General features: G+C 40.5%; 1 protein-coding gene across 1 annotated transcript in view; it reads right to left on the bottom strand.

Moving 5' to 3' along the window:
• The window catches only part of ADAMTSL3 (ADAMTS like 3), a 412023-nt gene that overhangs the window by 65174 nt on the left and 333649 nt on the right, over nt 1–13200 (bottom strand). Inside the window, 4 exon segments of the mRNA XM_029574962.1 lie at nt 938–1091; nt 3797–3976; nt 4459–4654; nt 9751–9880. Of these exon segments, the coding sequence (XP_029430822.1) occupies nt 938–1091; nt 3797–3976; nt 4459–4654; nt 9751–9880 (660 nt within the window).

Genomic DNA, 13200 nt, shown 5'->3' with positions numbered 1-13200 from the left:
GGGGGCGTGACGCGGTCGGCGCATCATCCGGGGGCGGTGCCGTGGGCATGGTTTCGGCCCGGGGGCGTTCCGGGGGCATGGCGCGGCCTCCGGACCAGCCCCCGGACCGGAACATGGCACGCGGCAGCTGGCCTGGCGCGCGCAAAGTTACGCCTGCCTCTAGCAGGCGTAACTTGTGCGACAGAGGTAGGGGGGTTTAGATAGGGCCGAGGGGGGGGGGGGGGGGGGGGGCGTAATTTATGTATTTATTTGTTTATTTATTTATTTAAATTCTTTTAATATACCGATGCTCAAGACCAAGTCTTATCGTACCGGTTTACAATAAACTAGGGGGTAAACCAGTTAACACTGAGAGCGAAAGTTACATTACAACAGGGAATGTAGAACAGGGCTGTTAGAAAAAAAGGGATAGATTAACAATTTCTAACTGGAGAGCCGTGCATGTAAGCGGAGAGCAGTTGCTTACATGGTAAAATGATATACAATTTACACAGAGGAGTCGATTAGGCAAGTTATATAAGAGCGCAGTTAGCAGAAAACAGTTCCTTTGTGAGGCGGAAAGAGGACGCAACTGAGGAGTGTTGGTCCATGTGGGTTACTATAAGGTTTCTTCAAGGATATGCTTGGGCGAACAGCCATGTTTTTAATTTTTTTCTGAATGTGATATGACAATGTTCCTGGCGGGAGAGAATTCCAGTGATGCGGACCAGCAGTTGTTAGGTAGGGGAAGGGAGGGGAAGGTGGGGGGAGGCGGAGGGAACGGGCAGCGCGCGCAGGGCTCGACGCGTGCAAGTTGCACAAATGTGCACCCCCTTGCGCGCGCCGAGCCCTGATTTTATAAGATACGTGCGGCTACGCACGCGCTATGTTTTAAAATGTACCCCATCATTACCAATATATAAAATACTCATCTTAATCTCTAAAACTGGATACTTACTGTTACAGACGTTCATATAGCAAGACCTGACAAGCAAAGGACTGGGGAGGTTGCTACACATTGATCCATTCAGAGGGCTCTGTTCTCCTTTCCCTGTTATCTTCTGACAGACGAGCTTCCGTCTCTGGATCCCAACACCACAGCTAACAGAGCACTGCAGAGACAGCCACACAGTTACAGTCAGATAATTCAGCCATAATTCCTGTGTAACTGTGCGCAGGTACAGAAATCTGCTTTGAAAATTAGGATTGTGAAAACCGGGGCAGGCTTACTCATGAAATGCTGATTTTTAGAAGAATGTGCATAAATAATTTCCCTGCCCCAACTCTACCCCCGGAATGCCTCTTTTTTGTGTGCATAAAAATGCACACTTGAGTCACGGGCATACTTTTATGCCCACACACCCTCCCCCGGAAAATTATCAAAAGCCATTTTACACACGTAAGTCCTTTTGAAAATTGAGCCCATAGAAACTCAAGAGGTTATCGTTTCATTTGAATGCATTTTCCAGTTAGTGTAAGCAGAGGGCACACATACATAAACACACACACACACACACACATATATATGTATATATATATATATATATATATATATATATATATATATATATATAAATAACTACTAGTGAAAAGTGCCCAGTTCTGTTTGGGTAGTCTGGTCTAAAACAGCCTGTGTATGGGCGCCTGTTCCTGTGGGTATGGGGGCCTGTACCTGCACGTGGGGGGCATGTGCCTGTGTGTGTCTGAATCTGCCTGCGCCTGCCTATGTGTGTGCCCATGTGTGTATGTGTGAACCTGTGTGTGTGTGTGTTGTGTATTATGTATGTGCCTGTGTGTATTTATATGAGTATGCGAGCTTATGTGTATGTGAGCCTGTGCGCACTTGAGCAAGCTTGTGTGCACGTCTGTGCTTGTGTGTGCTTCTGCATACTAGCACAAGCTTGCTTGCATGTGTGTGTGGGCTTGTGTATGCTTTTGTGTGCAAGTGCAAGCTTGATTGCACACTTGTGTGTGCCCCTAGGCTTGCCTGACTCTGTATGTGGGAGCGTGAGAGGCAGGGCTTTGCAGACAGTGTGATCGACATGACTGACCAACTGACATAAAATCATTATTGATGATGAATTCAGTGTAGTATATATGCTCCATTTTTTTTTTTTTGCTGGTGACTTAGGTTTGACATTAATGGATGGTACGCACGTTGTCAAACCACCAAGCAACTCTTCAGCTTCTCTTGTGGATGCAACTTAAAATATCCTTCCTAATATACCGTATTTAATTAGTTTATTGGGTATTAATTGGTATTCTAAATTATAAGGGTGTCTGACAGTGCCAACATACTTGGAAAGGGGGGTGGGGGCAGCCTCAGGCCAGTCTGTGAGGTAAGACAGAGAGTGAAACTGTTGGATAGATCAATTCTACAGGGAATGGAAAACCCACAATCAGTGCTAGGTAACTTGTTCCCTCTGTGTAGGGGGAGCATGAGGTGTGTTTGTATGAACAGCTAACAGAAAGAATGAATGAATAAAAGAGAGTTCCCAGTGACAAAAGAAAGGTTAATAGTGGACTGGGGGAATGATTGAAAGAGAGGTGGGATGGAGAAGGGTCATGACTGGTGAAAGTAGGAGTCTCACTCTAGGAACTTCCAACTAGAATGTCTCATGTGCAAGTAAGATGTTTGTTTGTATAAGCAAACAGGGTCACGGTCCAAATATAAACTGGCTTACATGCAAGCCTGAAGGTACATTAAGAACATAAGAACATAAGATATGCCATACTGGGTCAGACCAAGGGTCCATCAAGCCAGGTATCCTGTTTCCAACAGTGGCCAATCCAAGTCACAAGTACCCGGCAAGTACCCAAACATTAGATAAATATCAAGCTACTATTGCTTATTAATTATCATAACAGCAGTTTATGGATTTTTCCTCTAGGAACTTATCCAAACCTTTTTTAAACCCAGTTAAAGTAACTGCTGTAACCAAATCCTCTGGCAATGAATTCCAGAGCTTAACTATGCGCCTGTTTTAAATGAGCTACTTGCTATCTTATCTGAGAGAGTAAATAGCCGATTTACATTAACTTGTTCATGTCCTTTCATGATTTTGGAGACCTCTATCATATCCCCCCCTCAGTCGTCTCTTCTCCAAACTGATCAGCCCTAACTTCCTTAGCCTTTCCTCATAGGGCAGCCATTCCAAGCCCCTTATTTTAGTCTCCCTTCTCTGCACTTTCTCCGGTGCAGCTATATCTATTTTGAGATGCAGTCACTAGAATTGCACACAGTATTCAAGGTGCGGTCTCACCATGGAGCGATACAGAGGCATTATGACATCCTCTGTTTTATTCACCATTCTCTTCCTAATAATTCCTAACATTCTGTTTGCTTTTTTGACTGCCGCAGCACAGTGAACCGATGATTTCAATGTGTTATCCACTATGTCACCTAGGTCTCTTTCCTGGTTGGTAGCTCCTAATATGAAACCTAACATCGTGTAACTATAGCATGGGTTATTTTTCCAGATATGCATCACCTTGCACTTATCCACATTAAATTTCATCTGCCATTTGGAAGCCCAATTTTCTAGTCTCACATGGTCCTCCTGCAATTCATCACAATCCGCTTGAGATTTAACTACTCTGCATAATTTAGTATCATCCACAAATTTGATCACCTCACTCGTCGTACCCCTTTCCAGATTGTTTTTAAATATATAAAAAAGCACCGGTACAAGTACAGTAACTAAATTCCATTAAAAAAAAATAAATCCAAGAAAGAAATGATTGAATCAGAAAACAATTTTTAGTCCAGTTTGAAGGTGGTATTTGCTCATCCAAATTCTGGCGGAAGATTACTGACCTTGGACCATTCTCCCAATATTATCTGTGGTGGGCAATCAGATTCAGCACATGCTCTGTAGGCAGATGGTCTAAGCTCCTGGCAGAGTTCATCCGAGAGCCTCAGAAAGCTCCCGTCTGCTAGCAAGCGCTTACAGCTCACTCTGCGGCTCTCCATCCCTCCGCCACAAGTACGAGAACACTAAAGAAAACCAAGAATTTTCATGTTTCTTCCTTTTGATGTCGACTTACTTAGCTCCCACATTTACACTCTGAATAGAGTAATTCAAGTCCCCCCACCAAACTCCAGTTTCCAAGAAGGAATAAATTGGTGTAATATTGATGACATCATAGTTTGAATGTAGGAAAAATCAGTGAAGAAAACAGCTACTAAGAAAACCAAACAAGAATCTAATCTTTTAAGTCTCCAGTTGAATCGGAAGACTACACAACTTCTGTTGCAGCTGTCAGTCACTGAGATGAAAACCTTGATAGATTTCATGCCCGTCAGAAGTCACAGATTTCTAAACTTAGGGAGGATAACTTTAAAACGTGCGTGCGCCCTCCATATACTGCACATGTGCAAATGCTCAGGTATTTTATAATCTGCCTCAGTACTTTTTACATTTTTAAATATGATTCGGAGCTGAGTTTTAGAAGATGAATGCATCCAGTCTAAGGTACCTGTTGCCACTCATCAGCATGCCAAGCTGGAGGACAGTCAACCTGGTTGCAGGCTTGTAAAACGGCAGGCTTCTTCTCACCGCACTCTTCCTCATCTCCATTGCTGGACGTCCCTGGCTGCAAGCAGTAGACATTTCTTGTCTGTATCCCAACCCCACACGTAGCAGAACACTGACCCCAGGAACCCATTTGCCACCTATGCCATGAAAGAAAAAGCCAAAGATCTGTATGCTTATCAAACAATAATACACTGTGAAGGAGATCTGAAAATGGGATCACATACTCAGATTATCACACAGAAACGCTACTCAAACCAAATCCTCCAGGATCACATGACATCTGACCTTTCCAGGATTTAAGGACGCTTTTACATTGTGAGTACTCCATGCACAGTAATTTTTAATATATGGCATCAATGAATACACTCTAAATTATTTAAAAAGTAAGAATATATGTGAAGGATCTTCATTAATCTACTTTCTGAGGATAGATATTCAAACTTATCCGGATATTAAAAAGTTGCTAGTTAACTAATAAGCTTTATCTGACTAACTTTAGACCTGCTAAGCAACAGGTCTAATTTATCCATGCTATCTTAACCGGATAAATCTGAATGTCTGGATACGTAGCTCCTCCCTAATCTGCCACTTATCCAGCGCTACTTATCCGGCTAAGTGGTGATAGCTAATTGAAGCTGGATAATCAGCCATCACCACTTAGCTGGATAAGCTGCTCCATATCCAACTAAATAGCGCTGAACATCGGCCTCTTAGATGTCAATACATTGTCAAGACTAACTTATACTGTTTATATTGGTCATTTTTCCCATTAGGATCTCAGATTTAAGAAGCATCATTCATATTTAAACTATACATAAGGAAAAGTAGAATAATCCTGACAATACACTTAATTCAGGCTAATATATATATATATATATATATATATATATATATATATATATATATTTATATATTTATTTATTTATTTATTTATTTATTTAATTTATTTATTAACTTTTATTTACCGACATTCGTGAAACACATCATGCCGGTTTACAAAGAACTCAGGCGGGAAATACAATAAAACAATATAACAATATAACAATATAACATTAATAACAGAAACAAAATTCAGAGTACAAAATGAACCAAAAAAGGAGCAATAAGAGGAATAATAAAAGGGGGAAGGAATGGGGAGGGGGAGGTAGGGGAGGGTGGGTGGGGTGGGTAAAGGGGAGGGAGGGTAGGGGTAGGGAGGTGTGGGAAGGGGGATGGGGGTGTGGGAGGGGAAAAATATATCACATTTTAATAACCCATACATATAAATTAATATTTACCACATTAGTTGCTTGGCTGGTGCTTGAAGCCCTAATGGTATTCTAAGCAACATAATGGACTGTAACTATAGGTCAGATTTAAGGGCAGAGTAAATTATACATATATATGAAAACAACTGCAGAATTACCTTCCTTTTGCACATGCAATGAATTTTGTATTCTTTACCCTATTTAGGACTATGTAAGAAAGTTCCATCAAAAAATGATCTTAAATTTGAAAAATGCACTGAAATAATCTGCAGATAATGCCAGAAATAATTTATCCTGTACACCTGGAAAATAGCACAGATTTTTTCCTAAGGTATAAAATGAGACGGGATAAGTACTTGTGGAAAAATGCTTGTGCTCACTGAGAGATGTATATTAGCATTGTGGGACTTTGATCGATGTTAAATCTGGCCCTTTTGCTTTTACAGAAGAATGTATGGTATATGCATTCATTAGAGAGCTTAGACCTGCTGATGGAGAAATCACATAGCAGGAGTTTGATATGTTAAGGTCATGGTTGAGATAACACCTGCATTAAGTTGTTGTTCCTGAGGTACAGTTATTCTGTTCCTTTTGCTTTTCTGTTACCTTCTTTATCCCAAGCAAAAATGCACAATCACCCTGGCCAGATGAAAAAGTTACACCGAACAATGAAACAATCTGGTGAAAATCTTTTACCCCCAAAGTTTCTATTTTTAATAAAGGACCATCATATCTTAATGCACTTTTGCTTAAACAAAAAATAATTGCTTCATTTGTATTATCATAGGTCCTTAAATCAGTCTAAAGAAATATTTTTGTCCATTTTTCATTCAAATTGCATTACAATAATCTTCATTGAAATTTTCTTGAAAATGCAATTTAGCTCAATCAAGGAGGCACAGTCAAATAAATAAAAAGTGGAACAGTGTAATTCGTCTTCACAATTACTCTGTTAAATTGTAATAACTGTCAGTAATGAAAGATAATATTTATTTTTGTTATCTGTATCGCTATTATCTTTTTTATTTTAATTTATTTAACATTTATTTATTTATTTAAAGTCTCTTTTATACCGATGACCGTTCACACATCGCATCGGTTTACAATTAAACAGTAACAGATAGGCGGAAACCCTTACATATAACATTGTAAAACAGCGTAACTTTTGGGCGGGGCCCTTACATGTAACTGATAAAAAGGAGGCTAAAACTTGGAAGGGTATAGAGCTGACTATACTGGGCAGAGTCCATGTAGTCAATAAATAGATGCAGCATAATCACTATATACATATAAGAACAAAACTATAAACAATAGATAATGACATAAGTAGCCGATTCAAAAGTACCAAATCGAAGGGCATAATACAGATTCCACAGGGTCGAATTCCTTAGTCATATAGTAGGATTATTAGTTAAAAAGAGTTTTAGTAAGTTTTTATAATTTGCTATCTCCAAACATGATTGGCGTGGAGATCATTACATACACAAACAATAATAAAACATTAAGACAATAAAATGATTAAAACAGCAATACATATTTATTTTACTTTTATATTTTTTATCTTTAAAATAATTCTACTGACTCTTGTTGATGCTCCTTTGTATAGAACTGCTCGACTCAGGCCCGACGTTCTGAAGAATACTTCTGCATCAGGGGCACCAAACTTTGAAGTTTCATTCACCTCCTGGTTTAATTTTGATATTTCATTCACCTCCTGGATTAATCTTAAAATAAAGAGACATCAATAAGCTACCTTGTATAGCATGCAGATATCACTGAAATTCACTGTCATTTATATACTCTACATAGTCTCCACATTTTCACAAAGCTCTTCCCTCAAATTTTTCAACAGCTCTCAGCATCTCTTGGCTATTTCTTCACATGAAGAGACATCTTGATTTATTGTCTTCTCAACCAATCAACTTTCCCCAATGCATCCACCACTGAATGTCACTCACTCAGACCACATGCTATGCAGTAACCAATCCACATTTAAAGACTTCTTATGAGACTGTGCCATTCCAGTTCATTATTCATACCCAATTGGCTCAACCGTATTTGATATATATATCCAAAATTGTTCTTGATAGTTTAACCTGATGGTAAGATTGCTTCCTGCCAATCCACTCTGATCTGTTCTAGCACCATCCAACGTAGATTTTCATATGCACGATGATTCGTTAAACAGTGTTGTATCATAGGTGCCTCAGTTTTTAAAGTATTTCTGCAACTCTGATGTTCCACTAACAAAAGATAGCCCTTTGGAAAGTACTGACCCTTGAGCCTCCATCAACCGCTTACCTGCAAGATTAAAGATATAAAGGCACATTTAGTGGAACATGGCACAGTCTCATATGAAGTCTTTCAATATGGATGGTAGCTGAGCAGCATGTGATCTGAGCAAGTGGCATCCGATGGTGGATGTGTTGGAGAAAGTTGATTTATATCCTCTCAAACAATCAAGATGTCTCCTCATGTGAGGAAACTGCACGAGATGCAGAGAGCTGTTGAAAAATTTGAGGGAAGAGTGAAAAATCGGAGAGCATGTATATTTAAAAGACTAATAATTTCGGTGATTTTGCCTACTATAAAGGTAGCTAATTGGTATGTTCTCCATTTAAGCTTAATCAGGGAGTTGAAGAAAATATCAAAATTAATCCAAGAGGTGAATGAAACATCAGAGTATGGCCCCTGATGCAGAAAGATTCTTCGAAATGCTGGGCCTGTGTCAGGCAGTTTTATACAAAGAAGTGTCAACAAGGGTCAGTAGAATTATTTTAAAGATAACAAAGATACAGACAACAAAGATAAACAACATCAGCATCTTTTATTATTGACAGTTAAGGAATTTAGCAGAGTAATTATGAAGAGAAATTAGCAATTGTTCCACCTTTTGTGGTTAAAGTGCAATTTCAAGAAAATATCAATGAAGAATAAGATTATTGTAATGCAATTTGAAAAAATAAAGGACAAAAATATGTCTACAAACCAATTTAAGAATCTATGATTATATTGATAAGGCAAAGTCTTTTTGGTGAATAGAAGCAAAAGTGCTTCAAGATATGATAGTCTTATATTACAAATTGAAAAATTTTGGGGTGCAAGATTTTTGGCAGATTGATTCAGTGTTAACCTTTTTTCCAACATCACTTCTGTTATTTCTACCAAAATATTTTTGAGAATCTCTCTCTATTTTGTGGTTGTGAGTTTTTGCCTTTGAGATGTGATTTTCCCAGTAAATGCAATCATCTAAATCTGAGTGTTTACTAAAGGTCTCAAGCTTCCCTAGCTTCTAGAGCTCTCCCTCTACAAGATACGAGATTGCTTTCTCATGGAAACCAGCGCACACAGTTACTGATGGTCTCAAAAAAAAAAGATTCTTGACATGTAAAATGTGCAAAGCCAACTGCTTGTGGTTATTAAAGTGGATACTTCAAGGTGTGGAAAGCTAACAAGTTCCTCTGAAAAGCTGCATGAAATCTGTGCTCAGCTTCAATGGGAACCATTTTCTGGAATCATTCGGAATGACTGGATGAGAAAGACAGACCCAGTTGCCGACATGTGCTAAGTCCCACACTGCCATTTGGAGGTTGGTATCATGTTTTCCAGAAGCACTTGCTTTGATTCCAAACACAAAGCCAAGTTCAGAGAAGGCTGATGACATGCAAAACGCTTAATGATCCGTGACATCTGGCTCTAAACCAAGGATTCTCAGCACTGATTGGAAGAAGCAGCACCCCTAGCTGAGCTAATAGAAGGATTCCTGACTGCCTTAGTCTCACTGTTCAAGTCCTTCCTTTTAATACTTCACATCATCATAGTGGATTAAAGTATCTTTTTGAGCACAAATCTATAAAACCATGGCATGTTGTCGAACAGCAGGTGTTATTGTATAGCTGTTGCACAACAGAAAATCCTTCAGTACACAATAGTGTTTCACCATATTTCATTTACAGATTTCTTATTCCTCGTTATTAAAGCAGTACCTTAGTGGACAAAGTTTCATATTGCAGGCTTGAGTCATTGCAGGCGGGCGTGCAGAGATGTCACACAGAGTGGTATTCACTGCTAGCTTTGTCTGTATATGCAAACACATTGCTATGGCGTCTTGTCTGCCTAGTTTTAAAACAAAACACATGTGTTAAATATAAACACACAATTCTGTGTGTGTGTGTGTTTTTTTTTTAAGATGGACATTTGAAACTGTCAGATATATTAAAAAGCACAGCAAGCCATAACAGGAGCAGTGATACATCTCACCAATGACCAGCAGTTGTGTGCCTCCTTAATACCCCCAAACCTACCTAACTTTACTGTTCATCTAGCCCATCAGGCAAATTGTCTGGCATCACTATTCTCCAAAACTAGGGTGGCCACAGAACCAAATGTCAAAAAGGGCCAGGTTGAGCCCGTCTGTGTTTCCCTCTGACGGAATTAATGAACTTGTAGCTTCTTAAGAAACCACAACTAGAAGTCCATAGATGGAAAGGGAAGAAAACCTAGACCCCTGAGCCTGTCCCTTTTGACATGGAACTATATCTTATATGGTCATCTTATTCAGAAAACTTAAAAGAACAAAACACATTTTAAAAAAATATATCTTTAATGCTGTTTACTGGGGCAGCTCTAGCGTCTGGCAGGGTACAGGTATAAGCCCTATCACTCTCATGACCTGTTACTGGCTTGTAACCCTTGTGACCCTTCAAGAGGAGCTCGGCCACACAGGGAAGATATCAGTGTGCAGCTGCAGAGCGAGAAAGAGAGAGAGAGTGGATCTGCAGCTGGACTCAGCTTCCTACAAGCCAGTCCCAGTTTGGGGAAGGAAAAAAACAAATCTTCAGACCACAGGCAAATTTATAGCATTCCTTTCGGTTTTTATTTTAAATATAAAAAAAGTATGCATAGAATGGTGCCAGAAGAGCAGGGAGGGTCTTCCAAAAGCAGCAGGCAGGAACCAGCACTGATCCTCCTCTGCGCACATGAAAAGACAGTAGAAAATTCGGGCAGACCCGGCATACATTTCTTCTCACGTGCATTCACCTTCCTCCTTATTCCTTGAGAGCAGAAGGGGAAAGACATTTTGGGTTGACTCTTGTGGTCTCGAACAGCCCAGAGGAAACGGAGTATGAGAAGTAGCTGTATCTTGGAGATGTCAATTATCCTGTTACTTAAAATTGTATTTAGTTTTGCAGTAAATTGAATTGGCATGTGTGCTTTTTCTTTTTTTCCTGCTGCTGCTGCTGAGTATGATAATATTTTTTTTATTGAACCCAGCAAGGAGTGGTCATACAGCAGCAATTAGTGCCGTCACTGCAGAGAAGCTTGCAGCCCCAGAATTAGTAGCAGGAGCCCCCGCCAGCAGTAGGGAATCTGTATCTTTTCTCATTTCCTCCCAATAAATTAGCTCAGCTTACATTTGGTGTTGTATGGCACAAGGGTACACAAGGACCTCCTTGCTGGATACTATTTTTTTTTTTTGTAATTGACTTTCTCAGCAAAGCAGCTTGAAAATCACATTTCTCGGCTGTTAAGGATATTTGTCTAGTACCTAGCAGCAGGCGTAATGATGTCAGCCCATTTGCTCCATTCAGCAGTCTGGACTCTGGAGGACAAACAGACGTCCAGGACTGTTCCTGCTGCTGGGTACAAGATGGCTGCAGCCAGTAACCGAAGAACTTGATCGTCGAGCCAGCTTATTGGCAAAAAGCATAAGACAAATGGAAATCTAGCCCGGAAGGTATATGCACAGGGCTGGAGGCTAGACTTGTCCTTTTAGGCAGCCTGAAAGTTATCATTTACATATATTTGTTATTCTTTTTGGCTCATAAAGCATGAAAGCTTTGTTGAATCAGATGAGATCCCTGCAATGCTATGCGGAACAGATCAAATCGTGCAGGTCTGGAGTAAATCCAGTCCCTAGTCAGAAAGGGCTCGGCTCTTCCGGGCTGAACCAAATTCCCCCTGCTATGGGATGGGGAAGTGATCCTAAAGTACAAACTCTACTGGAATTTCCAAAATCAGAGCCAAGGTGGCTGCTTTCACACTAAGAAGGGTTTTTACACTTTAGGTAATCATTGCATGGTGCAAGACCATCTCGGCACAATCATGGTGACATGGCAAGAAATGCTACCCTAACACAGACCCCAATAGTGTAAATTTGTTATAATGGTTTCATGTTTGACATTCCCAGTAACCTAAGTGCATGCTTTCTATTAGCTCCAGATGCTGAAGCAGTGAGACCAGTTCTCAATTGCTTCCCAGACATATCACAGTGAGTGAACTGACTTTCTATATTCATTGGAGTTCTGCACAGTCAATATTGTTTCTGACAGTTTGTGGAGAAACCACCGTGTAAGTGATAATAAGCTGAGGTGCTAGTGTGCTCCCTCAGTCTCCTCCTGGGGACGCACGCCTCCAGGAAGCTAACATAAGGGCCAGGAAACATTTCAGCGGCACTGATGCACAAATGCTGACTTTCGAGCTGATTTACCACTCTCTAGCATGCATCCTTACCCCAAATTTTGCTCTTTGTGTCTGCCTTGCTACGAGTAAATCTTTAGGATTGGTATCTGTGACTCAAACCTGTTCTATGCCTCTTTGGCTCACTTAAGTGTATTTTTTTTTCAGTCTCCAAAGTTCTGCCAATGTACTGCACCTTGAATTATTTAATGCAGGCCAGTTGGTACATGTAAGTTTGCAGAAAGCTCATGAAATGTCTTGCATTTTTTTGCTGAATGGAGCCCTTGGGGAAGAATATGTGAGCCTTAAGCTATGGATGAATACAGTAGCAATGAGCAATGTTTTACAATCATCCCGTTTTCAGCCAACACAAACAATATTATTTAGCTTCCCTGTTTTCTTTCTGATTTTGGCCACTAAGTTATTTGCATTTAGATACCCCTGGCCCACTCCAAGTATCTCTGCAGAATTAAGCAATTGAAAGGGGACCTGAGGGGAAGAGGTTGGGACAAGGCCATAATGATGGTGCAGGTGTGTTATTCTGTTTGTTTTCTTTGTGGCCCAGCAGTTTCTTCCTGCTTCACTGGGGTTCCAGCTCAAGCACAGCTGGTTTCTGTCGGGCTACAGCACCATGAGCCTTCATATGTAACTCTCCAGGAATTATCCCCCCAGTTTTTATAGCCCCCTCCCAAGAGTCACAGTCCTTGGCCAGAAAGCCTCAAAGCACAGCTCCTTCTGGAACCTGGCTAACATGGACCCCCCCCCCCCAAGTCTGGCCAATAGGTGTCACCGTTGAGACTCCCTGTCCCAGGAGGGCTGTGCCATTGCTTCTACAGCATCCTCAGCGTGGGCTGGCCCAAGAAGCAGAAGCTGGGACTGGAACTCTAATCCAGATCTCCCACAGGTTTCACAGTATGCGGCACTACCCTGTGTGTGTTATTCTAACCATAAAAAACATTCTATTATAAACAGAAAAG

This window comes from Rhinatrema bivittatum, chromosome 13 (assembly GCF_901001135.1).
Source record: "Rhinatrema bivittatum chromosome 13, aRhiBiv1.1, whole genome shotgun sequence".
NCBI classification, from domain to species: Eukaryota; Metazoa; Chordata; class Amphibia; order Gymnophiona; family Rhinatrematidae; genus Rhinatrema; species Rhinatrema bivittatum.
The sequence above is the reverse complement of the archived record's forward strand: the minus strand, read 5'-3'. Positions and strand labels throughout refer to the sequence as shown.